Source organism: Panthera uncia, chromosome B1, assembly GCF_023721935.1.
Source record: "Panthera uncia isolate 11264 chromosome B1, Puncia_PCG_1.0, whole genome shotgun sequence".
NCBI classification, from domain to species: Eukaryota; Metazoa; Chordata; class Mammalia; order Carnivora; family Felidae; genus Panthera; species Panthera uncia.
In genome coordinates this window covers 157,706,875-157,733,351 of record NC_064811.1, presented here as the reverse complement: position 1 = coordinate 157,733,351, position 26,477 = coordinate 157,706,875, and the positions used below count along the sequence as shown (strand labels likewise).

Genomic DNA, 26,477 nt, shown 5'->3' with positions numbered 1-26,477 from the left:
TAGAACCAAAAATTTTTCTTCCTCCAAAAGGTACAGGGAAGTTCTAAACCAAAAGGGCCCTTACCCAGAGAACCCAGACCTGCCAGGGATTAACACAAGAGGCAAGCTTGGGTGACACGCAGAAGGGTAGAGCCACGGGTACCAGTGGGCAGCCTGTGAGTCTAATCTAAGGGACACCCTCATTCCTGGGGAGCCAAGGCGCCACCAAAAAGGAGATTTTCCCAGGGACTTCCTACTGAGACATATGAGTGTCCTCAAGGACACAAAAAATTGGGTCAGATATCCAAGGTGCACTTTATGTGGGAGATGCAAAAGAATCAGTTTTAACATCCCTGTCTTTGGAGTGCTCTCCTTTTAGGATACTTCCTTTGGAGTGGTATCTTCTGAGAAACCATGTTGCTGGGGTACACTGGACTCTGGGAGTCCCCCCTTATCTGCCATGTGTCTTTTTGTAATTTCAGTTACCCGCGATCAACCATAGCCTGGAAGGGGATGAGTCTCCTTCTTACACATGGTCAGAAGGTCAATAGCAGCCTAATGCTAGCTCTCAATGCCTACATCATTCACCTCGCTCTATCTCATCACATAGGCATTTTATCATCTCACATAGAAAAGAATGGTGACAGATGAACACAAGAGAAGGGAAGCAAAAATAATATAAAAACAGGGAGGGGGACAAAACATAAGAAACTCTTAAATATGGAGAACAGAGGGTTACTGGAGGGGTTGTAGGAGGGGGGATGGGCTAAATGTGTAAGGGGCATTAAGGAATCTACTCCTGAAATCATTGTTGCACTATATGCTAACTGGATGTAAATTTTAAAAAAGACAGTAAAAAAAGAAAAGAACGGTAAGTGTAGTACAACGAGATATTTGAAAGAAAGACCACATTCACTTAACTTTGTTACAGTATGATGTTATAATAGTTCTATTTTATGGTTATTGTTGTTAATCTCTTACTGTACCTGATAAAAAAATCATAGGTATGTAGAGGAAAAAACATAGTGTATACAGGGTTTGGTACTATCTGTAGTTTAGGTACCCAATGTATCCCCTGTGAGTAAAACGGGCCTACTGTACTAGGTAGGAGACTCTTCCCATCTAGGAAAAATTCGGAACTGTGGCGGGGCTCAGTGGGGTATGGAGGCACGGGGCAGAATTCCAAGGCCCAGTTACGTGGAACAGTACGTAACAGTACGTAAGCTTCCCAGTTACGTGGAAGCTTAAGAATATGGGGAGCTCTGAACACAACGATAGGGCCCCTCTGGAGATCTTGGAGGGGGCCTACCCAAGTGGGGGGTCCTGAAGTTTAAGCTTCATTAGCTTCGTGGTAAATTCAACCCTACCCAGAGGGCAAAAGTGATCCTTGTGGCTCTGGAGTATCCAGCAAAACTTCAACCTGGTAAGTGAAAACATTGATAGACTGAGGGAAGGGGTCTCACTGACCTCCTCTGTCTTCTGAAAGGCAATGAAAAATTTTAACTGTTGGAAGCCTGATAAAACCGTTAAAAGTTCTCTCCTATACAAAGTGTGATACATACCTCATGGTTCTATTGCTTCTGTACAAATACACACACACCACACGTATATAACTTTAATTAAGGCGAAAAAGCAGGGGCGCCTGGGTGGCTCAGTCAGTTAAGCGTCCAACTGCAACTCAGGTCATGATCTCACAGCTTGTGGGTTCGAGCCCCACGTCAGGCTCTATGCTGACAGCTCAGAGCCTAAAGCCTGCTTTGGATTCTGTGTCTCCCTCTCTCTCTCTGCCCCTAACCTGCTGATGCTCTCTCTCTCTCTCAAAAATGAATAAACATTAAAAAAAAAATTAAGATAAAAAAGAAAACATGTAATCCTTCTTCAGCATTGTGTGCGTTATGCACTCTTACCCTTTGAACTTCCACAACCACTGTAGCAGAGTCTAACTTCCCCCCACAGCCATTATTTCCTTGTTTCTTCTGGTAAAAGAATCCCCTGAGTTTGCATGGGCCACATGGCCACCCAGTAGAGGCCACATTTCCCTGCCTTTTCTGTAGCCAGGCGTGGTCTTGTGACTTCGTTCTGGCCTGTGGGATGTGAACTAGGTGGCAGATACAACTTTGGGGCGATGTCTTTAAAAAGAAAAGTGCTTGCCCTTGCCCAATGTTGTGGTCTGGTGCTGAGCCAGCTTCTACTGTGTGGACCAGGACCACACTCGGGAGACAGTGGAACAAGACGGACAGAGCCACGCCAGGCTGACCTCTGGAGCACGGGCCTGCTGCCCTAGACTAACACACCTGAGGGCTGTTACATAAGAGAGAAACAAAAGTCCATCTTTGTGCTACCGGACGGTTGAGTCTCTTGGTGCTAGCAGCCTCTCCTCCCCCTTCACAATACAACCTCTTTTGGGGCATCTTAGCATCTTAAAATCCCTCAGCTGGCTATATGGAAGAACCTGCCTTAAATTTCATTCCAGATCATTGTGAGAAGGACTACATTTTGGTTCTTTCAAAAATTCATCTTGGGGCGTCTGGGTGGCTCAGTTGGTTAAGTGACTACCTTGGGCTCAGGTCATGATCTCACAGTTCATGGTTTGAGCCCCGCATCAGGTTCTGTGCTGACAGCTCAGAGCTTGGAGCCTGCTTCGGATTCTGTGTCTCCTTCTCTCTCTGCCCCTCCCCGCTTGTGCTCTGTGTCTCACTCTGTCTCTCAAAAATAAATGTAAAAAAAAAAAAAATTCATCTTACATCACAGTTGTATCTCTCTCTTTTCTTTTTTTTTCACAGAGCCCAACACAGGGTTTGAATCCATGACCCTGATTCAAGACCTGAGCTGACATCAAGAGCCAGATGCTTAACCAACAGAGCCACCAAGTGCCCCTTCAGTGGTGTCTTTTTCTTACGGCCAGAAAACTCCCCAACTGTGAGACTCAAGCCTGCCATGTAGATGAGGTGGTCTAACTACTCTGAAAACAGGACTGAGCCCACCTTTCTCCTTACTGTAATGACTTGAGTTGTAATACTTCCTTTCTGGAAAATTAGGCAGCAGTTTCTTTTATGTTTTTTAACGTTTATTCATTTTTTTGAGAGACAGAGAGCAAGTGAGCGGGGTGGGGGGGGGGTGGAGTGGATAGAGAGAGGGAGAGAGAGAGAGAGAGACACACACACACACACACAGAATCCGAAGCAGGCTCCAGGCTCTGACTGTCAGCACAGAGCCTGATGTGGGCCTCAAATTAGGAACCATGAGATCATGACCCAAGCAGAAGTTGAACATTTAACCAACTGAGCCACCCAGGCACCCCTGGCAGCAGTATCTTTAAAGATGACAGGTGTAGATGAAAAAGCTGAAGGGAAGACAAAGTCAATGCTTAGTTTCCTGCAAAGGCCAGATCTTCCAGGCAGAATGGATTTGGATATTGTACAAAGGATATAATCTTCTTTGAGGAGGTTTTCTTGAAGATAGTATGATTTTACAAATCCAGAAATACTATATAACTGAGTATTTTGCCAATTCAAAGGCTAAAATCATAATTGACCCAGGACCTGGTTGAGTGTAAAGCGTCCAAGTCTTGATTTCGGCTCAGGTCATGATCTCGAAGTTCATGGGATCGAACCCCACATCAGGCTCTGTGCTGGCATCATGGCTCCTGCTTGGGATTCTCTCTCTCCTCTCTCAGCCCCTTCCCTGCTTGCTCTCTGTCTCTCAAATAAACACTTAAAAATTTCTTACAAAAATAATTGACCCACATTCTATAAATAATCATTGTTGTTCTTTGGCTTTAATACCAACTGGTGTTAATAATAATTGCTGGTACTCACCCATAAAATATTTTTTTAGAAACTATTTTCTTATGGACTCAGTTATGTTATCTTTCAGAACTACCATAAGCAAAGTTATCCTTAACTGCTCTTAGTACCTCATCATGTAAGATATGGTAATACTGAATGGATTTTCTATTTCCTTTCACCAAGGCATAGATAACCACTAAGTAAAATGTATTTGCTTTAAATTGTTTTCTGAGGGGTGCCTGGGTGGCTCAGTCGGTTAAGCGGCTGACTTCGGCTCAGGTCATGATCTCACGGTCTGTGAGTTCGAGCCCCGCGTCGGGCTCTGTGCTGATGGCTCGGAGCCTGGAGCCCGCTTCCGATTCTGTGTCTCCCTCTCTCTCTGACCCTCCCCTGTTCATGCTCTCTCTCTGTCTCAAAAATAAATAAGTGTTTAAAAAAATTAAAAAAAAAAAAATTGTTTTCTGAACAAATGATAAGTCAGTGACTCCAAACCTAAGCATCCACCCTAGATCTCACAGAACCACAGGAATTTTTAGAAAGGATCTTTCTTTGAGAAAGATCACTGAGCTGAATATCCTTGTTTTCTGATGATCAGATGAGTCCCTGAGACATTAAGGATTGCCCAAGGTGCAGTCAGGCACCAAAGTTTGTATGACTAGGACTCATAACCTTTTGGGTGAGAAGTATGAATTCTAGGTTTTTTCCTCAATCCTAAAGCATATGCACACTTCATATGTATAACAGAGATACAACTCCCTACCCCCCAACATTCATCTTATTTTAAAAGGCAACTTGAACTATTTTATAAAGCATTTTAAATACCTTTATTAAGGGGAATATACGTTCATTCTTTCATTCAATGATTCCACAGATTTCACACATGACAAAACAGATCTAGTTCCTGTCCACACGGAGCTTGCACATTAGTGAGTTTAGGAAGCAAAAAAATAAATATGTAACTTACAAACGGTTGTGCATGCTGTATCAGAAAAGTGCAGGGACTATGACAAAGGCCAGGGGCGGTGGGGGGATTAGTGGTGATAAATCAGGGAGGTGACATCCTGAGGCCTGAGGGATGAATGTGGTTAAGTGTGGGGGTAATAGTATCCTGGCAGAGGGCAGAGGAGCCTCTGCTTTGGAGCAAGTATGGCTAAAGCTAGGCCAGCCAGGGGCGGAATTGTCCAGGTTAGATGGGTGGAGTAGGAAGGGCATAGGTTGTCCAGGGGGCCCGCCGTATCGTGGTGTTTGAAAAGGTGCATTTTTGATGACACAAAAAAAGAACAAAGAAGGAAGGAAAACTCACCTACAGTTGTGCTTTTGATAAACAGCCACTGTTAAAATGCTGGTGAGCAATATACCATTTTTATCTTTTTCAAAGCACTTTTTACATCTGCAATCAAACTATTTCTATTTTTCTACTTATTATCTGTCTTTCCCAACTAGACATGACTCCATGAACATGAAGCACCTTGTCTGTCTTGTTCTGTATGATATCTGATGAACAAATGAACAGACGAAAACTTCCAAATACTCCTGGTGAATATAAACAAGCATGTACTTAGGAGAATGGATAGATAGGTAGGTAGACAGACGGACACTTGTTACACAAATGGGATTTAAATATCATGCTGTCCTCTGCTAGAGGTGAGGACTTCATCCCTGCTTCTCCTGTTTCATCAGGATCTCTGCTCCCTGGGGGAGGGGGGTGGGAACCAGGATGTGCAACCAATGCCCTTCCTGACCCTGCAGAACCCAAGTGTTCTGCTCTCTCTCTGCTGCAGTGATAAGCCTCTCTGTGTCTACGACATTTATCTTGTTTCCCGTGGAGGGATATTTAGGGGTTCATTGTCCCTCATTATAAATGAAACTGTGATGAATAACCCTATGCACGCATCTTTTCACACACATACAATGACTTCTTAGAGTTAAAACCCTAGAAATGGGATTGTAGTATCACGACACATTTTAGTATCTTGACGCACATAGCAAAATTTGTTGTACCAATTTACCTTTTTAAAAAAAAATTTTAACGTTTATTATTTTTGAGAGAGAGAGACAAAGAGCGTGAGCGGGGGTGGGGGGGGTGGGGGGGGCAGTGAGGTGGGGAGAGAGAGAGAATCCAGAGCAGGCTCCAGGCTCTGAGCTGTCAGCACAGAGCCTGACCTGGGGCTAGAACTTGTGAACCTCAAGATCATGATCTGAGCCGAAGTCAGACACTTACCTGACTGAGCCACCCAGGCACCCCTAATCTACCTTTTTAAATGACAGTGTATGAGACAGCCTTTTCTCTAAATCTTAATCAACACTGAGTTCAGTTAATCTACACTATGGCAAATAGGTGGAAATGACATGCCATTGTTGGTTTTATTTGAACACATTTGATTGCTAAATGAAGTCTGAATGTATTTACTTATTTGAATGCATTTATTGAACCACTCGCCGACTTCCTTTCTTCCCACCCTCCCTTCCTTTCCTTCTTTCTCTGGTAAACAGAGTGCTTAAGTCCTCTGCTTTAAACCAGTAGTTCTGGGGCACCAGGGTGGCTCAGTCTGTTGAGCATCCAGCTTCGGCTCAGGTCATGGTCTCACAGCTCATGAGCTCAAGCCCTACGTCAGGCTCTGTGCTGACAGCTCAGAGCCTGGAGGCTGCTTCGGATTTCTGTGTCTCCCTCTCTCTCTCTCTGCCCTCCCCTACTTGCACTCTGTCTCTGTCTCTCAAAAATGAATAAATGTTAAAAAATTAAAAATTAAAAAATAAATAAATAAACCAGTAGGCTGGTCTCTGCATCACCTCAGAATAAGAAATGAAATTCTCAAGCCCCACCCTGAACTTACAGAACTAGAAACTCTGGGGGTGGGTCCAGCATCTGTGTGCCCTCCAGTGAAAAGCAGCCACACGGGAGACCCTCCTTCTCTACACAGGAAATGTGTCTCTAACCTCCAAACTAGAGACAAAAAGCTTTTTTTTTTTTTAATATTTTTTAATGTTTATTTATTTTTGAAAGAGAGTAAGAGCAAGCAGAGGAGGGGCGGGGGGGGGGGGCAGGGGATCCGAAGCAGGCTGATGTGGGGCTCAAACTCACCAACCATGAGATTATGACATGAGCCGAATCAGATGCTTAACTGGCTGAGCCACCCAGGCATCCCAAGACATAAAGCTTTTTGATCAAAAACAAGTTCAATATTTCCTCCTCAAAATGGCATTTGTGGACTGAATTTCATTTACTATTTTCTCATATTCGAAATATTCTTAATTACCTCAACAAGACTCATGAGTCCATTGTATCACCAGCACCTAACTCACAATGGCCCAAGACAGCTGTAAGAAGTATTTCCTATTCTTGTCTGCCTGGCATCACTACCCCTTCTCTGAGCAAAACTCCACATTTTCTTTGAGAAGCCATCCCCTCCCACCCTCAGGGCCTGTGGTTTGGGTATCTGGCTCCAGATGTAGGAGTGGGAGAGTGAGTCAGGCCTGACTAAATACCACATTCCACAACCAGCCCCCCACACCACCACCCCCACACCTGGTTCTGCAAAGGGCACATGACCCAAGCACAACCACCTTGTCTCCTGACAACCTCTCCAAACCCTGTCACCACTACCTCTCCTATTTCCTGTATCAAACCTGTGCCCTCTGATAGGATTCCAAAGAAAATCCAGCATCCTAACGGAGGGAGACATGCTAAAAGCTGCCCACAGGAGCCACCTGTGGGAGAAACAGCCTCTACCATGGTAACTACAGTGTGTTCAGCAGGCATCCCAGGGCACAGGCTGGTATCAGCAGACAGTATATGCACAAATGTGACTCCACACTGGGATTAGCCAACATGATGGGCATTTTCATTAGTCACTGGCCTCTTGGTTCAATAATCCCTTTGTTTAAGAAGCTCTGTAAGCCTCAAGTAATGACAGCTGGTAGACACATTTCCCAGGCTGGTGGGTGCCAGGAATGGATCTGTGGAGTTTGTGTGGTAACATTCTTCAGTCTCATTCCAGGGCTCCTGATACATCTGTTTGGTAAAAAGGGGCCTCAGATGTTCCCAGAATTCACTCTCCCTCGCCAACACCACCAACGGCCAAATTTAAAGAAATTCCCTAATTCTTAGATACTTATTGAAGTGTCCTTGTGCTAGAGTCTTTCTTTTCTCCCTTTGGTTTTTTTATTTTTTCCCCCTCAAATAAGATATGCAGAATTGTTTTATCTCCAGCACCTACACTTCAATTAAATTCACTCATTCAAAAACTTCTATTGAGTGGCTCTCAGTACCCGCAAGGCAGGCCAAGGGAACTTGGCCTCTCTGAAATCAACACACAAAACAGGCACATTACAGACAGCATAATGCAAGGAACTGATTTGTTTCACACATCCCCAGCCTCTGCCTGATGAAAGTGGAGGAAAGCTCAAGTATGACCAAAAAAGGAAACAAAATGATTCAGCTTCCATAGAGGGTTTTCAAATGCGTGAAGGGAAAAAGTATGGGGGAGAGGAAGAAAAGAGGGAGGGAGGGAGGGAAACCCAAGAGCGGTGACGTTATCGACTGCAAAAGAGAAAAGTGAGCATGCTCCTCTCAAGATTATTCTCCTCCTGGAGAGCTATTTTCATGCTGATAAATAATGTAGCATCAAAAAAATCTCTCTGCTTTGTAAAGAACATGAGAAATCTAGGATTTGATACTGTCAGCTAGAGTATTCATACTCTATTCAAGACAGACAGCTCTGAATACAGCTCTTCGGCTCAGCAGGGGAAACCACAGTCATCTGACATCTCTATGTATGCAACTGTCACAGCTCTGTGAGAAAGGATGTGTGGGAAAATCAGGGCTGGCAACACAGTGCATATTCATACACGTACACACCCCCCCCCCATACACACAGCTCACACACAGGCGTGCACAGCATACACAGTCACAGAGACCCACATACACCCCCCCACCTCTACACAGTCACATGCACACCATACACACTTATACAACAGAATCACACACACCTCACACACATGCGTGCGCTACATGAGTCACACACATACACATAGCCCTACACAGACACACACACACACACACACACACAGCCATACACACCCCTCAAACACCAGTCCCAACACAAGCCCCAGCCCCACTGACCGTTCGTACAGCAGTATGGAATCGATCAAACAAGACAGACAATTATCAGGGGTATAAAAACAACTTCTACTTAAAAGAAAAAGACCATAAAACTGGGAAAGGTCTGCCAAATGAGAAACACAAGGAGAAATTAAAACGGGTAAGCCTAGGGAAACAAAGTCTGAGAAAAAGAAACGTTGGAAGAACCAGTCAAGTTAGAGTTTTGGTCTCTGAAGAACATTCCTCAAAAACTGGGCTAACCCACTCTCATTAAGGAAGAACTGGCATCCTGTTGGGTTGGGGAAACACCGGTGTCCCCCTTTCTCTGTGTGAATAAAACCTACTGTGGGGCGCCTGGGTGGCTTAGTCGGTTAAGCGTCCGATTTCGGCTCAGGTCATGATCTCGCGGTTGGTGAGTTCAAGCCCTGCGTCAGGCTCTGTGCTGATGGCTCAGAGCCTGGAGCCTGTTTCAGATTCTGTGTCTCCCTCTCTCTCTGATCCTCCCCCGTTCATGCTGTGTCTCTCTCTGTCTCAAAAATAAATAAACGTTAAAAAAAAAAAATTTTAAACCTACTGTACAGATTTGCCAGCCATGTGCTACAGCAGCCACCAGAGGGCACCAGAAAGTTCTGTCACACATTCAATCAACAAATATTTTTTAAAGAGAATTTCTTCAAGATTCGTGTTTCTATAAATACAAAAAGTTACCACGAGCCCCTTCTGCATCCAACGCAGGTGTTTATTCTGGAACTCAACCTTTGCACACCAATAAACAACACACGAAGGAGGGAGAAGTCTTCCAACTTCTCAGAAGCCACAAAAAGTATGCTCTGAATCATGTGATTTGAAGTGAAGAGAAACAACACACCCATGAAAAGCTCCTTCCTAGCCAGCGGGAGACAGAAATATCCAAAAATTCAATTTCATTCCCCGTTGTTCCCTATTTTCATTCTTCCTACATGTACTGAGTATCTGATGACTCTTTTATCCCACCCAACAAAGGAGTCCACAGAAGACACTGTCTCATCTCAGACCAACCTTGGTCAAGAACTAAGGAGATGGTGGCTGGCGCCCCCTGGTGGGAGGACTGGAGAACAGCGCCTCCTACCTGGCAAGAAGCAGGTAAAAGAGGCCCCACTCCACACCATCCTACCGCTATCTCTTTCCTCCCCACTATTGTCAGCTACTTTTGAAATTTGGGCACATCTCTCAGTTCTAATCTTATCCTCAAGGGAACCTTCCAACAAGCACTTCAGGTATCAACTGTTAAGGTGGCCCATATTCTTCAGAATTTGACTTGTGTTCCCAAATGTCATTACTAGGACTCATACTAGGAACCATGGCTTCACACATGGGGACCCAGTGGAGGCACAGGTTCGCCAAGGCAAAGGAAGCAATGGGGGACGGGACTGTTCTCAAAGAAATGCTTAAAAGGTGATGTCTGGCAGGTAAAATGTCATTCATCTTCCCACCATTATTTCATGCCCAAGCCTTCCTAGTTTTGTTTTTTCAAACCCCTATTTAAGAACAATTTGGATGTAGCCATAGAAACATAACATTTTGCAGTTGTTAGGAAAGCAAGACTCACAGACAAAAATAATTCAGCAAAGAAACCCAGGAGAGGCATTCTATCTGCTCTGTGTAAATGTAATACAGTATATGCGTATTTATCTATAGAATGGGCTGGACAATGTTTCTCAAACATTTACTTTCCTGAAACCATGTTATCACTAGGGAAAAAGCCATAAAACTTATTTTCCAGCAGATAACAGAAGCTGCTGCTAGTTAATGAGTTGCCTACATGGCAGACCCACTCTGGAAATGACTGGTAATTTTGTTTCTTCTGCTTCAGCCAGGTTCATTAGGCTTGAATCCCAGTGCTACCGTTTACTACTAGCTCTGTGGCCTTAGTTTCTTAACTTTTCCCAGGCCTCAGTTTATTTATCTGTAAAATTCAGATAATAATATACCTCATGGGGTTTAGGAAAGGATTAAATGAGATAATTTTCAGTGGCTTCAGGATCTCTGATCCTTCTAACTTTAATGTATTATATATATGTGTATTTTCATTTGGAAAAAGCCTACAAACATTTGATCATATAATCAAGGGATCTGTGATCCAAAGGAGTTTTAAGAGCTCTTTATTCTCAAGCAGAGCATCTTTATAAGATTCCTGGGGCTCCTGTCCTTATCAGTGACATATCATGCTGTCAGGCTTCTGTGGGGACATGCAGTATGAGACAAGTGTATGGGTTATATTAGAAACAGAACTGGCCTGCTTTCAGAAAATAGCTAGGACTCTAAAGTTTCTATGTAATACTCCTAAATTTAAACAAGCCAAATATAATTTCTTTTGCCTACAACTGTTATTAATAGCATTTGTAGGAGACATACCATAAGATTGGTCAAGCCAAAACTGTACTATGTACAGGCAAAAAAAAAATTTATATCCACAGTATCCTTAACAGTGATAACATGAAAATGAAGAAGTGTCGACGTGAGGAATTCTCTTACTTTCCAAAGTTACCAAGTCTCTACAGGTAGAAGAGCAGGCGGATAAAGGACAAGTAGAGAATAGTGGTTAATCATTTGCAATTCCTTATAGAAATCTACAAAGGCTTTATATCATATCACCATGAAAAGGAAAGTCTAGATGGTCCACAGAAAGTGTATGTGTTACAAAACATGCAGATGACCTGAGAGTATCTGAAGGCACCACTGTTTCCATACAGGAAGCTAAACTGTTTAAAATGAAACCTTCAAGTGGACCCTAGATTGACCTATGTCACTGTAAAATCTGTGAGAAAAGCTCTGGTATGGATGTTCTTTTTCTTTTAACATTTATTTATTTTTGAGACAGAGAGAGACAGAGCATGAACGGGAGAGGGTCAGAGAGACAGGGAGACACAGAATCTGAAACAGGCTCCAGGCTCTGAGCTGTCATCACAGAGCCCGACGCAGGGCTCGAACTCACGGACTGCGAGATCATGCCCTGAGCCGAAGTCAGACACCCAACCGACTGAGCCACCCAGGCGCCCCGGATGTTCTTTTTTTCCCCAAGCTCCACACAGTCGCCTCCATTCCCGAAATCATCTCCACCTGTTTGACTCTTCAGCAAATGTCCTGCCCTCGAATACTCAGATTTTAAACATTTAAAATAAGAATGGAAAGACCTTTTCACCATCTTTCCTTCTTCCCAGCTGCTGCAGCCATGAACATCAAGCTGTGGGGTTTCAGTGGGAGCAAGATGTACCCCAGACACGGGAGGCACCACGGCAAGACTGAGGGGAAGGTTTTCCAATTTGTTCATGCAAAATGTGAGTCGGCACTCCTTTCCACAGCAGATAAACTGGACTCTCCTCTACAAGCACAAAAAGGAACACCTGGAAGACACTCAAAAGAAAAGAACTCACAGCTCAGTCAAATTTCAGAAGGCCATCACTGGTGCATCTCTTGCTGATATAATGGTCAGGAGGATCAGAAACCTGTAATTAGGAAGGCCTAATAGGGGCTGCCAAGGAAGCAAAAGGCTAATCAAAAGGCCTAATAGGGGCTGCCAAGGAAGCAAAAGGCTAATCAAAAGGCCTAATAGGGGCTGCCAAGGAAGCAAAAAAGGCTAATCAAGCACATCAAAAGGCAGCAATGGCTGCTGATAAGCCTCCCACGAAGGCAGCACCTCAGTAAAAAAGACTGTGAAACCCATGAAGCTTTCTGCACCTTTACTTGGTGGAAAACGCAAAGTTGGCAGATCAGATTTTTAAATAAACATCTATTAAAAAAATGAAAAGAGAAAAAGCATCAAGTGTTAAATAGAAGGAAAGAGAGGTTATACTCTAATACTCAATATTTTATTTATTTATTTGGCTAGTGTGGAGCCCAATGCGGGGCTTGAACTCACAACCCTGAGATCAACACATGAGCTGAAGTCAAGAGTCAGTACCTAACTGCCTCAGCCACCTAGACACCCCTAATACTCAATTTTTAAAATGCTATTACAATCTGCAGGAAAAGAAAGGATTAATGCAGGTCTTCCTCAATTTACAATGCAGTTATATCTTGATAAAGCCATTATAAATTGAAAATATCATAAGTTGAAAATGCATTTAGGGGCACCTGGGTGGCTCAGTTGGTTAAGTATCTGACTCCTGATTTCAGCTTAAGTCATGGTCTCACAGTTCGTAGGATCAAGCCCAAGTCAAGCGCAGAACCTGCTTGGGATTCTCTCTATCCCTCTATCTCTGCCCCTCCTGCTCTCTCTCTCTCTCAAAATAAACATTAAAAAAATGAAGAAAATTCATTTTATATGTCTGACATACCAAACACCATAGCTTAACCTAGTCCACCTCAAACGTGCAAAGAACACTTACACTAGCCTACAGTTGGGCAAAATCCTCTAACACAAAGCCCATTTTATAATAAAGCATTGAATGTCTCAAATGGCTCAACTGGTTAAGTGTCCAACTCTTGATCTCAGCTCAGGTCTTGACCTCAGGGTCATGAGTTCAAGCCCCACACTGGGCTCTGCACTATGGAGCTACTTAAAGAAGGAAGGAAGGAAGGAAGGAAGGAAGGAAGGAAGGAAGGAAGGAAAGAAGAAAGATTACTAAATGTAATGTGGTATTCTGGATGGAATTCTGTAACAGAAAAAGGATAGCAGATAAAAGCTAAGGAAATCTGAATAAAGTATGGACTTTAGTTAATATATCAGCAACAGTTTCATTAACTATAACAAATGTACCATACAAATATGAGATGGTGATAGAGGAGATTGTGTGTGGCATCTACAGGAATTCTCAGTAAGTCAGCTGAATTTTTCTGTAAGCCTAAAACTGTTCTAAAATAAAACGTTAATTTAAAAAATACCTCTCCAACAAAACAAAACAAAACAAAAATGGTGGAAAAGGGTTGCTAGATTTGTGTGACACAATTTTGTTACTCATTAGCTGTGAGACCTTGGGCATGTTGTTTAATCTCTCTGTACCCATTTCCTCATGTATAAAATAGGAATTGAAAATTATACCTGCCTAATAGGGTTATTTTGAGAATCATTTAAATAAACGCATGTAAGACATTAACATTTTCCTAGCACATAGCAAGCACTCAATAGATGTTAGCTGGCCTCATCATATAAAGAATCCTCACAAATAAATATGAAAAATTAATATCTCATTACAAAATTGACAAATAGAAATAAATTAAAAAATTACAGCTGGTTAGTAACATATAAGGAAAAGTTCACTCTCATTGATAAGGACAAAAGAAATAAATAAATCAAAATTATACATTTTTTCTTACCAAACTGGCAAAGATTCAAACTGACAGTGCCCAGAACTGGAAAGGATGCTATAAGCATCTAGAAAGGACACTGTACTGCTGGGGGGAGTGCAGTCAGTACTAGGTTTTTTTTGTTTGTTTGTTTATTTCTTTATTTTTGAGGGAGGGGGGCACGAACAGGGGAGGGATGGAGAGAGACAGACAGACAGAATCCCAAGCAGGCTCTGTGCTGTCAGCACAGAACCTGGCACAAGGCTTGATCCCACAAACTGTGAAATCATGACTTGAGCTGAAATCAATAGTCTGACACTTAACCAACTGAGCCGCCCAGGTGCCCCTAATTGGTACTACTTTTGGGGGAATAATTTGACAATATGTGGTAATATATAACAAAACATTTAGAATGTTCACATTCTTTGATCCCGTGATTAAACTTCTAGGAATGTATCCTAAGTTATTAACCAGAGATGTACAAAGAATTATAAGGATATTTATTAACTGTGTTATTTACATGAGCAAGAACAGTTACCAACCTAAATGTTAACCATTTAGGAAAGAATTGAATAAACTATGATACATGTAGATACTATACCATGTCAGTATAATGACAGAGAAATGTTAATAACATTAAGTCAAAAAAATCAGAATGTAAAACACAGTATAACCCCACTTTTGAAAAATATATTTACTGGAGAAAAAGAGACAGTAATAAAATATACCAAGATATTAACAGTCATCTCTGGGTAATGAGATTATGAGTGATTTATTTTCTTTATAGTTTTGTGTTTTACAAATTTTCAGATTTTTAAAAATATACTTTATGATTATAAAAGAATATATGCTTCTAATAGAAAATCAGGAAAAAGGAAACATTTATATATGCTACTGAATAGCTAATAAACAAAAATGAAGACAGGGTAAGGGGTTGAAAAAGGAAACTCTAGTCCCCTGGATGTGCTGATGGGGTGGGCGGTGAGGTGCTGGGGAGGATCATAGGAAGTTGTGGTTTCCTGGAACCCCCCACCATTTGGTTGAGCCCCTCTGCAAGAATCCTTCTCCCCAGTCTCATCCAGGGCTGCCATGGTGGTTTGGCCAACCCCTCAGCTGAAAACTTCCATCTATGGCTCCTGAAATTAAGTCCAAACTCCCACATAAGCCACAAAGACCCCACACCCAGACTTTATCCACTTCTCCAGATTCACCATTTCCCGACGCCACCAGTCCATTCCACATACACCTTACCCCCAAATCCTCACCACTCCCCAGACACGGCAGGCTCCCCACACCACCAGGCCATGCTGCACACAGGCTTTCCTTGCACCTGGACTGCCCTTCCCTGACCCCCTCACCTAGCAACTCATTCATCCTTCAAGACTCCTTCCAGGGTCAGTTTCTTCTCTGCAAACAGGTGGGTTCCCTGATGCTCATCTCTCAGGACGTCTGACCCTCACAGTGATTCCACTTTCCTGCCTGCCTCTCAGGGGCTCCTGTCCACATCTAGGTCCTCTTTGGCTACACAGTGCCTGAGTGTCTGGCTCGGAGCAGGTTCTCAGCAGACATCATGGGGTGAAAAGTCTGGCTGGAGATGGGGAAGGCAGGTAAGGAGAATTTCTGGGACAGCATACTGCCACTGGAAGGCAGTCTAGCATTCTCTCAGGCAAGGCTGGCTGCCACAAGCCAAGAAGAAAAAGCCACGGAGAAAGAGAGAGAGAGATAGTAAAACATACACACATGTACACACATGTACACACACACATGTACACACACGCACACTACCTCAAGAAACCCCAAGCAGCTAAGACCATCTTGAAAAGGAAAAAAAGTTGAAGGACCATACTTCCTGTTTCAAACTTACTACAAAGTTACAATCATCTAAACGGTGTGTCACCAGAGTAAGAATAGCCATATGAAAGCCCAGAAATAAAACCTCACATACATGGTCAACTGATTTTCAACAAGGGTACCAAAACCATTCAACCAGGAAAGGATACTCTTTTCAACAAATGGTGCCAGAAAAACTGGACCCACATTCACCCAAAAGAATGAAGGAGTCCTTACCTTACACTAGATGTAAAACTTACTCTCAAAATGGATACAAGACCTAAACTTAAGAGCTAACCTATAAAACTCTTAGAATAAGACATAGAACAAAATCCTCATGATGCTGGATTTGGTAATGATTTCTTGGATGCAACACCAAAAGCACACGCAATACAAGAAAGAGTAGTTAAGTTGGACTTCATTAAAATTAAGAACTTTTGTGCATCAAAGGATACTATCAACACAGTAAAAAGGCAACCCACATAATAGGAGAAAATGTTTGAAATGACATATATCCAAAGAACGCCTGTAACTCAAGAACAAGAAAACAAACAACTGGGGCAGTTGGGTGGCTCAGTCAGTTAAGCGTCTGACTTTGGCTCAGGTCATGATCTCACAGTTCACGAGTTCGAGCCCCACATCTGGCTCTGTGCTGATAGCTCAGAGCCTGGACCCTGCTTCAGATTCTGTGTCTCACTCTTTCTCTGGCCCTCCCCAGCTCATGCTCTGTCTCTCTGTCTCTCTGTCTCTCAAAAATAAAAACAAAACATTAAAAAAAAAAAAAAAAGGAAAACAAACCTAATCCAAAACTGGACAAAGGACTTAAATAGACATTTCTCCAAAGAAGAGATACAAGTGGTCCATAAGCACATGAAAAGATGATCAATATCACTAATCACTAGGGAAATGCACAGCAAAACAAAATGAGATGCCACTTTACACTCATTAGGCCAGATATGAATTTTAAAAAAAAGAAGCAAAAAGAAAGTGTTGGGCGGATATGGAGAAACTGGAACCCTGATGCATTGCTGGTGGGAATGTAAATGGTGACATACTGGGGAAAACCATTTGATGGTTCCTCAAAAAGTTAAACATAGAGGTACCATGGGGCTGATCAATTCTGTTCCTGGCATATACCCAAGAGAAATGAAAGGAGAGACTCAAACAGGTACCTGCACACTAACCTGCAGAGCAGAATTATTCACAACGGTCAAAAGGTGGAAGGGACCCAAGTGCCCATCAACAGACAAGTGCATAAATAGTATGTGGAGTATACATATCATGGAATATTATTCAGCCATAAAAAGGAATGAAATTCTGCCCCGCGATACAACAGGGATGAACCTTGAGGGCATTATGCTAAGTTAAGTAAGCTAGACACCAAAGGACAAAGGACAAATATTGTACACTGCCAGTTACAGAAGGGACCTAGAATAGGCAGACAGAGACAGAACACAGAATAAAGGTTACCAGGGGCAGGGGAGGGGAGGTTGAGGAGTAACTGTTTAATGGGTGCAGAGTTTCTGTCTGGGATGATGAAAAAGTCCTGGAAGTGGATAGTTGTGGTGGTTATACAACATTGGGAAAGTACTTAATGCCACTGAGTTGTATGCTTATAAATGATTCAAATGGCGAATTTTATGTTATGTGTATTTTACCACAATTTAAAAAATGCAAACAAAACAAAACAACAACAAACCACCAAAAAACAAAAAACACAGCCCACAATAGCCAGAGTGAACTTTCTCAGAAGATGGGTCTCCATGTTCCATGGCCATATGGGATGCAACCAGTTCATTTCCTTGACCTTGGGTTAACAAATTCACGCACCCTGTGGCCCACTCTGCCTAGGAGCCAACTCAGACCTTAGAAAATCTGTTGCAAGCTCAGGACACCAGCAACTGAGCCTTCCCTGTTTTCCTTTTCTCTTCTTGATTTTTAATTTTTTTAATTTATTTTTTATTATTTTTTATTTTTTTAGAGAGCGAGAGAGAGCATGCACCAAGCAGGGGAGAGGGAGAGAGAGAATCCCAAGCAGGCTCCATGTTCAGTGTGAGCCCAACGCAGTGCTCAATCTTATGACGGTGAGATCAAGACCTGAGCTGAAATCGAGTCAGCTGCTCAGCTGACTGAGCCACCCAGGTGCCCCTCGTCTTGATTTTTAACACTGAAACACGTACTAGCTTGGAGAAGCCACACTGAATGGAAAAGAGGGAAGAAACTGTGGAACAAAACTACACCCGAACCCCCTCGGAGTTTCAGTCCTTAACAGACCAACTATCTTACCTTTTAATGACTTTCAGAGAGAGATTTTTCTTCCCTTATTAACTGTTTACTATTTGAACTGCCCCCATGGTCTAGAAGTTGTGATAGCTAAGCTCAACACACACATACAAATAATCCCCTTGTCATGCAATTCAAACCATTTCCTTTTGTGCTGGCTGCACTGGAGATGGAGCCATTCAAACATGGGCATTTAAAAATTTTCTATAGCAATCGGGAACCTAAGTGTTTTTAAGGACAATATAAATCGCACTGGGTTTCAGAAACATAATTCTCAAAGTTCACTTATTTTGAGTTATATTTTCCTGTGTCTAAAACTTCAAAGTCAGTGCTTCCCTTTTCATGTCAGGGGCATCTGTCCCACAGTGACTTGCCCGTCAAGGGGCACTTCAGTTTAGTTGTTGCTGATTTCGCAGGTCACCAGAACCTTGTAGAAACCGCATCTGATTCACATGATCAGAAAGGTGCATGGGAAAAACACTCAAAACCTCAAACTCGTCCTGACTTTGCCAATGTCCTATTCCATTACGATATATTCCAAATGCAAACAAAGACTGGTCTAGAAATTTAATAAAAATTGACAGCAGGTTCATATCTTGCATTCCAGGCAGACAAGCTCAACGAGCAGTAAATGAATTAGTTACACACCATATTCCCTAATGAATAAGAGGCTTTGTTTATGTCATTGTTCAAATCTCTCCACAAATTACTTGTTCTTAGAAAACCCACCCTAGCCACATTTCAAAAAAAAAAAAAAAAATCACCTAAGGAATCACTGATTTCAAATACTTCTCCAAAGTACCATATTCCCAAACACACGTCCATCCTCTTGATAGTGCATCTTTCTGGAAAATGGAAATTAACTGAGGAAAAAATTAACTTGAAAAAGTTATTGCCTTGTTGAATTAGGACACAAGTCAATCTTCCCTTCAGAAAAGATGCTGCTTTTTTCAAAAATATACATCCCAAAGAACCTAGCATAGCATCTGGTTTATAGCTATATGTAAATGTACTCATAATAACTTAGGTATTGAGTCTTCAGTAAGTACCAGGCCCTGCACTAATAACAGACACCACTTCAAAAAGTAGTTATGAGGGGCGCCTCGGTGGCTCCATCAGGTAAGCGTCTGACTCTTGATTTCAGGTCAGGTCATGATCTCAATGTCGCAGGACGAAGCCTGGCACTGGGTTCCACACTGGGTGTCCAGCCTTCTTGATATTCTCTTTACCTCTCTCTCTCTCTGCCCCTCCCCCGCGCTCGCTCTCTCTCTCAAAAAAAAAGGTAGTTATGATTAATGCCATTTTAAAGATGTAAAAATTTTACTCAACTGAAGAAATTAACTGTTTTCCAAAGCTTCCTGAACTAAGTAAGCGATCTAGCTGGAATTCTAACCTGAGTCTGCCTCAGTCCACAGCTTCTGTTCCTAATCACCGTAATGCGCAGCCTCCCTGAATAAATGAAGTGACATTTTCCCTACCATTTACCAAAGCAGCAATTTTCTTTCTTTGGGTCTGGGAAAGGGAAACAGCTACAATTTTCAATAATAATCAGTATTGGGGAGGCTAGGTGGCTCAGTCAGTTTAGCGTCTGACTCTTGGTTTCCACTTAGGTCATGATCTCTTGGCTTCGTGGGTTGAGGCTTGAGATTCTCTCTCTCCCCCAGTCTGCTTCTCCCCCACTCACACTGTGTGTCTCTTTCAAAATAAATAAGCTTTAAACAAAATGTTCTTTAATGTTTTATTTGTTTTTGAGAGAGTGCAAGCAGGAGAGGGGCAGAGAGAGAGAGACAGAGAGGATCTGAAGCAGGCTCTGTGCTGATAGCAGCAAGCCTGATGTGGGGCTTGAACTCCCGAACCAGGAGATCATGACCCGAGCCAAAGTCAGACACTCAACTGACTGAGCCACCCAAGTGCCCCCCCCCAAATGTTCTTAATCATTAAAAATAATAATGAGTATTATCTTGGGGCTCCTGCATGGCTCAGTTAAGCGTCCGATTCTTAATTTCAGCTCACATCATGATTTCACAGTTGTGGGATCAAGCCCTGAGTGGGGCTGCACACTGAGGATTGAGCCTGGTTGGGATTCTCTCTCTCCCCCTCTCTCTCTCTGCTCCTCCCCCACTCACACACTCTCTCTCTCAAAATAAATAAACATTAAAAATAATGACTATTATCTTAAAATCAGACATTTCTTTTCATGTACATCCATACTTCCTTATATTTCACAATACAGCTCTGTCACGAAAGATTTATCTGACTAATTTTAGCACTAGGTTAAATTATTCCAAAATATAAATTGTGAACATCCTGAAACATAATTTCTTCCTCAAAAGACAGATGCCAGCAGTAATGCTTTCCTTGTGAGATTTTCAAGTATTTATTTACTTATTTAAAAAAGGAACAATAGATTTTGAAAATGCAACTGAAAAGGCTTGAGTAGGAGAACTTCCTTGAGGTCAGTGTTATCCACGACAGCCATATGTCCGGCAGGAAATCTGCAGCCGAGTGACATTAACAATGAATCCCCATTTTCTCAGACCCTGGAGACACTTGTGGCTTGTACATCTAAATAAGGCAGGGCTTGGACAAAGCATACTTTTAGCTTTTCATATTACAGGCATGGAATCTCATATTTCTAATCTTTGACCTGGTGCATGCAAAGTCGTTTGTAGGGCTGACTTTTTAAACAGAATCTGCACACTCTGATGAGACCAAATAATCCTATCACCAGCTACATGAGTTTCTGTGCTTCTTTTTTTTTTAATTTTTAAAAAGTTTTTATTTATTTTTGAGAGAGAGAGACAGACAGACAGACAGACAGACCAGGAGCAGGAAAGGGGCAGAGAGAGAGGGAGACACAGAATCCGAAGCAGGCTCTAGGCTCCAAGCTGTCAGCACAGAGCCCAACGCAGGGCTCCAAACCATGAACCAAGAGATCATGACCTGAGCCAAAGTCAGACGCTTAACTGACTGAGCCACCCAGGTGTCCCTGTGTGCTTCTTGATGTATTAAATTGGGCTAAATTCCCAGGTGAAGATCAAAGATGGGCTTCTATGTTGATCATATTTAGGCAAGCTTTGCTAAATATCTAAGGTACACGTAAGAACTTCATTGAAGAGAAAGATCCTCTATCGCCAAGCCACTGGATAATCTAACAACTGAGAATCAAATTCCTCACCCTAACAACTGAACCTTACACAGAAAGTACTGAGTTCGGCATGCTACCAGTGAATGATCCCAATATTTACTTTCAAATTACACAGTAAACCCTGCCACTTGTTCACAAAGATTAGTCAATTTTTATCCTTAGGTAAAACAATATATTGTTCAGAGATAAAACTATAACTTGTTTTTTGTACATACATGATTTTATAGCACCTTCAGAACAGCCTATCAAGTGGACATGGTTTTCATTCCCATTTTACAAATAAGGAAACAAACACAGAGAGGTTAAGGAACAGATAAAAGATCTCCAGCTGTTAAGGAGCAGAGCCTAGAATTAAACCCAGGATTATGTGCTTCCAAAACTCTTAACTTCATCTCAATGTTACACTGCGTCTCATGTTTGTTTTTGAAAAAGGTTAAATCAACTTTGGCAATTTCCTTTTAGTAGGTACTAAGCATTGCTAATTCAGATTTCTGCCTTATGCAGGAAGAATTAAAGGAAAAAAAAGTGGGATGCAGTCTGCCAGCTGAGACAAAAGTCTGCTTCCTAAGACAGCCCTAACTCTCCTGTGGGAGGCAGCTGCAGCAAGAGCTCTGGAGTCAGACAATGGGAGTCCACCACTTTCTAGCTGTGTGACCTTGAACAAGTCACTTAATCTCTCTGTCCTTCAGTTTTCTCATCAGTAAAACAAGGGCAGTAATAGAAATGAACTCAATGTTCTTGGGGGTTAAATAACTTAAAAGAATGTTTTTGCGCATTGTACATGCTTGTATTTAGAGGGTTTTTGCACATTTTACACGCTGGATAATTCTCAGCTCCTCATACGATTAATAAGCTGCCTGAACTAAGTTTAGTGTTCATACATAAACATCAGGAGGCACAACTAACATGCCTATTATTTAGATATTCAGAAAGCTACTTTGCCTTGAAAAGATGATCAAGGGGCGCCCGGGGGGCTCAGTCGGTTAATAAGCCTGACTTTGCTCAGGTCATGATCTCACTGCTTGTGGGCTCGAGCCTGGCTTCAGGCTCTGTGCTGACAGCACCGAGCCTGGAGCCTACTTGGATTCTGTCTCCCTCTCTCTGCCCCTCCCCTGCTCGCACTCTCTCTCTCTCAAAAATAAATAAACATTAAAAAGAAAGAAAAAAAAAGATGATCAAAAGCCCTCCCATGGCACAGACTGCTGTATGTCAAGGCCCAGGGTATCCTTCTCAAACGAAATAGCTTTGTCACTGGCTGACTGAAAATACAGTATGAGTTCCTCTACATTACCTCACCTCCAAGTTACACACACGCTCCAAAATTAATTTTAAATGAAAAGGTTAACTATTGTTTGGGTTCTCAAGTAGTTAGCAACGCATCCTCTCTGGCGAGAAGCATGGCCACCTTGCAAACCGTGCAACTAATTTGCTCTAAATCACGTTCTCTAAAAGTGTTTCTTCGCAGCTTGCATTTCAGTTACTTGGTGTCCCCAATTGTTGTTGTCCCAGAACAAAAGCCTAATTGCTGCTGCTACAATACAGCCCTTTTTCTGAGATCATCATGAAGCCCTCGGAGCAAACAAGAGAGGGAGTTCTCATGAGCAGCAAGCACTGCATCCAAATTCCTGCACTCCAAAGGCCAACACGAGCCAAATTATCGGAGACTCGAGCCCCTTGCTTATATCTACACTTCCCTGCAAATAGCTGTCTCGCGAATACTTCACAGCCCTTTAGGACACATGTGTTTTCCTGCCCGGACGAGTTCCGAAAAACTCGGGGCCCCTTTCTCCCACCCGCGCAGCGTGAACAAGCGCCGGGCAGCAGCCCCGCCTGGGCGCGATTTTGTCGCGGTGGGGTCGTGGCCGGGCGCCCCCGGGCCCCGCAGGGCGAGGCTCGGGACGGAACGTCCCACCAGGCCCAACCCGGAGCCCCCGGGCGCGGGCGGGAGCCCCACCTTCCCGGCCCCCGAGGGACCGGCGCCGTGCGCTCGCATCCCGGGCTGGCACGCAAACCCCCGAACGGCGGCCCCGCGGAGGGATCAGGGACTCACGCGCTCTCTCGGGCTGTCGGGGGCCTCTCCCCGGCCGGCTCCCGGCCCCGCGGGCTCTGAGAGTGCGAGGCTCCCATGGCTCGGAGCTCTGCGCCCCGGCTGCGCCGGCCCGAGCTCCGCGGCGCGCCGGCTCGACCCGGACCCTGGGCGGGGAGGAGGCGGCGGGGCGGGGGAGGAAGGGTGGGGCGGAGGGGCGGGCGGGTGGTGTGGAGCCCTGCCTCAGGGTCCCGGCCGCCGGGAAAGCCGGCTAAAGGGCGTTGCTCGAGACGCCGCCAACTTCGCCGCCAATTGCAGGGCTCGGCCTGCGCCGCGGCTCGGGACGCACGCCCCGCGACGCCGCGGGGAGATGCTGAGCTGCCGGAGGGGCTCGGGTCGCGGGCTCCGCACTCTCAGCCCGGGAGCCGCTTGGCGGCAGAGGAAAACAGGTGGAGTGGGTGGGGGCCTGGGCGCGCCCCCGGGTCCCCACGGACGGGGAGACGTCGCTGTTTCTGCCTTTCCGGCCCGGGGCGCTCGGCGGCGCCTGGCTAGCCCCTGCTCGAGGCTAACAGGGAAGAGGCTCTGCGGGGAAGCACCGATAGGGGGCGGTGTGTGTCGGGATCCCGAGACCGAGGCTGCCTTTCCGCACGGCACCGCTCCCCCGCAGCAACTTCTTCGGAGACTGAGACGGGGGCTGAGCTGTGCAGAAAAACGGGTTCATCCTGGTTGTGCCTCCGTCTAGCTGGGACACATAACTGCACCCTATGCGAGTCATCTGTAAAATGAGGTTGTATGTTCATTTTTACCTCTAATGACCCTTCTGGTTCTGACATTCAGTTTAGAATGAATTCTCTTCCTAATGCTGGCTTAGGGAAAAATGCACCCTATCCCTCCCACTGCGCCTGTGACCCACCTAATGACACACCTAGTAACTCCCTTTGCATAATATTTCATGCCCTTTCTCATCCATTCCCACCTCCTACATCCCTCCTCTCCAGCCATCTCTCCTCCATCCCAGAGTTTTGTTTTGTTTTAAAACAAAGATTGGAATGCCCTTTTGTGCTAACACCTATTTATCCTGCCAGACCAACTCATACTTTCCTTCTATAACTCTATGCTGCATCCCGATAGTACATCTTTTTTTGTTGTTTTGTTTTTTGGTTTTTGTTATTGCCGGTCTCTTTCACTAGAATGTAAACTCTGTGAAGACAGAGAATTTGGTTTTTCACTGTTGCCCCATCACTGCCTGGTGCATAGTAGACATTAATAATTGTCGATAAATGCATTCATCCTACACTCATTTGATCGTTTTCCTCCCCAGTGTTCCTACACCATGTGTTAATTCCTCTAACATAGCACTTACCAATCTTATAATTATTTGTCTTTCCACTAGAATATGAGTTCTGTAATGACAAGAACCCTTTCTTATCTCTGTATGCAAGCTTAGTGCCTGGCACAGTGTCTCTGTCCTGGCATATATACGATAAGTATTTGCTGAATGAATGAATGAGTGAGTGAGCGAGCCAGTGGCAACGCACACAGAATGGTGTTCAATATCAACTTAATTCTTGACTCGAAGCTTTAGGCAATGAAGATGTATGTGCCTACATTTTAATGTTTCCAGAAAGGGTTAAGAAAACTCATACTAGAGACTTAATATTTACAATAGATCTCTCTCTCTCTTTTTATGTCTAATTTTTATTTCCTGTTTATACATTATCTACACTCTACTATAGCCGGAGAGTTCCTAGAGTTCAGGATGCTGCCACACTGTAGGCATATACAGAGTCTTTGGGGGTGGGAAAATAAACATTAATTAGTAAAAGTGTAGTGAGACTAGGAACTGAGACAGGGGGAGGGGAGGAGGATTTCAAATAGCTGTAGAAAAGTTGACTTTTGGCAGATGATTAAAAAAAAAAAGCTCACATTCTTCACACATCCTGTCTGTAATACCTTGGCACTGAGATTGAAGTGCCACTGATAACACAAACATAACCCTGTCAGAGCTGTGGTCCCTTTCAGAGGAACACTCAGCCTCTCCTGGTAAGAAAGGTCTTTATTCCCAGTGGATCATTCTAAGGGAAAAATGGGAGGCGGGGGGGGGGGGGGGGGGGGACACGCAACAGGCGGGGCAGGGAAGGAGGGGAAAGCTTTCTTTCTACTGGGTAGACAAGATGGGCTGTTGGGAAAAGTTTTATTATTATCAGTGGAGAAAGGCACAGGGTAGCATCACTAAAATGGTTTAAAAGAAAAGGAAATATGTGACGTCCACACCCTATTGTGATGCAGAGAAACCGAGACAATGAGGAGAAACAGTGTCTGCAAAATAATGTGAAAGTTTGTGTCTACCAGCGGGGCCCAGAGACATGGCCAATACAGAGACATGGGCAGCTGGGGCTCTAGACCCAGGGGAGTGAAGACAGTGAAGGCGAAGTCTTATCTTTGGAAAATAAACTTATGAAGCCTTTTCAGGGAAAATGCCCAGGATAGACCGGAGAGATCCAAACATTCCTCTTCCCCGCAACATTTAATGATTGGCTCTTCTCACAGAAGCAAAGCCAGGGTCTATTTCCTCATCTCAGAGACTGGCTGCAGATCTCCAACAAAGGAATAGGCTATGGGATATGTAAAGATCCTCTGCTTCATGTCTCTTTGTTTAAAATCCTTCTTGCTTTTTATCTTTCAATTAGAACACAAAATTTAAAAGCTCAGCATCCCTGAGCGCCTGGGTGGCTCAGTCAGTTAAGCGTCTGACTTCTGCTCAGGGCACAATCTCACAGTCCGTGGGTTCCAGCCCCGCGTGGGGCTCTGTGCTGACAGCTCAGAGCCTGGAGGGTGCTTCAGATTCTGTGCCTCCTTCTCTCTCTCAAATATAAATAAACATCAAAAGCTCAGCATCCCTAATGAAGACATAGAATTGTTACCATGCAATCAAGAGTTCTTCTCCGAGGAAAATTAGTGAAGAAATGCAACCACCTCCTCTCCCTCAGTGTGGTTCTGAAGTTGTGAGCTCAAAGGCCACTCATAAGTGGTGGACAACCTTGCTGTCATCTGACC

General features: G+C 43.7%; 1 protein-coding gene across 7 annotated transcripts in view; it reads right to left on the bottom strand.

Annotated features, from left to right (window-relative positions):
• The window catches only part of TACC1 (transforming acidic coiled-coil containing protein 1), a 120,502-nt gene that overhangs the window by 66,697 nt on the left and 27,328 nt on the right, over positions 1 to 26,477 (bottom strand). For 3 of the 7 annotated variants that reach the window (XM_049632418.1, XM_049632419.1, XM_049632422.1), the window contains exon 1: positions 23,445 to 23,591. The exons of 1 other annotated variant lie outside the window; for it this stretch is intronic. In XM_049632418.1, the coding sequence (XP_049488375.1) occupies positions 23,445 to 23,521 (77 nt within the window). In that variant the 5' untranslated portion in view covers positions 23,522 to 23,591. Of the gene's footprint in view, positions 1 to 23,444; positions 23,594 to 26,477 lie in introns of those variants that run through there. 3 more of the 7 variants (XM_049632420.1, XM_049632421.1, XM_049632425.1) reach the window with 2 other exon arrangements.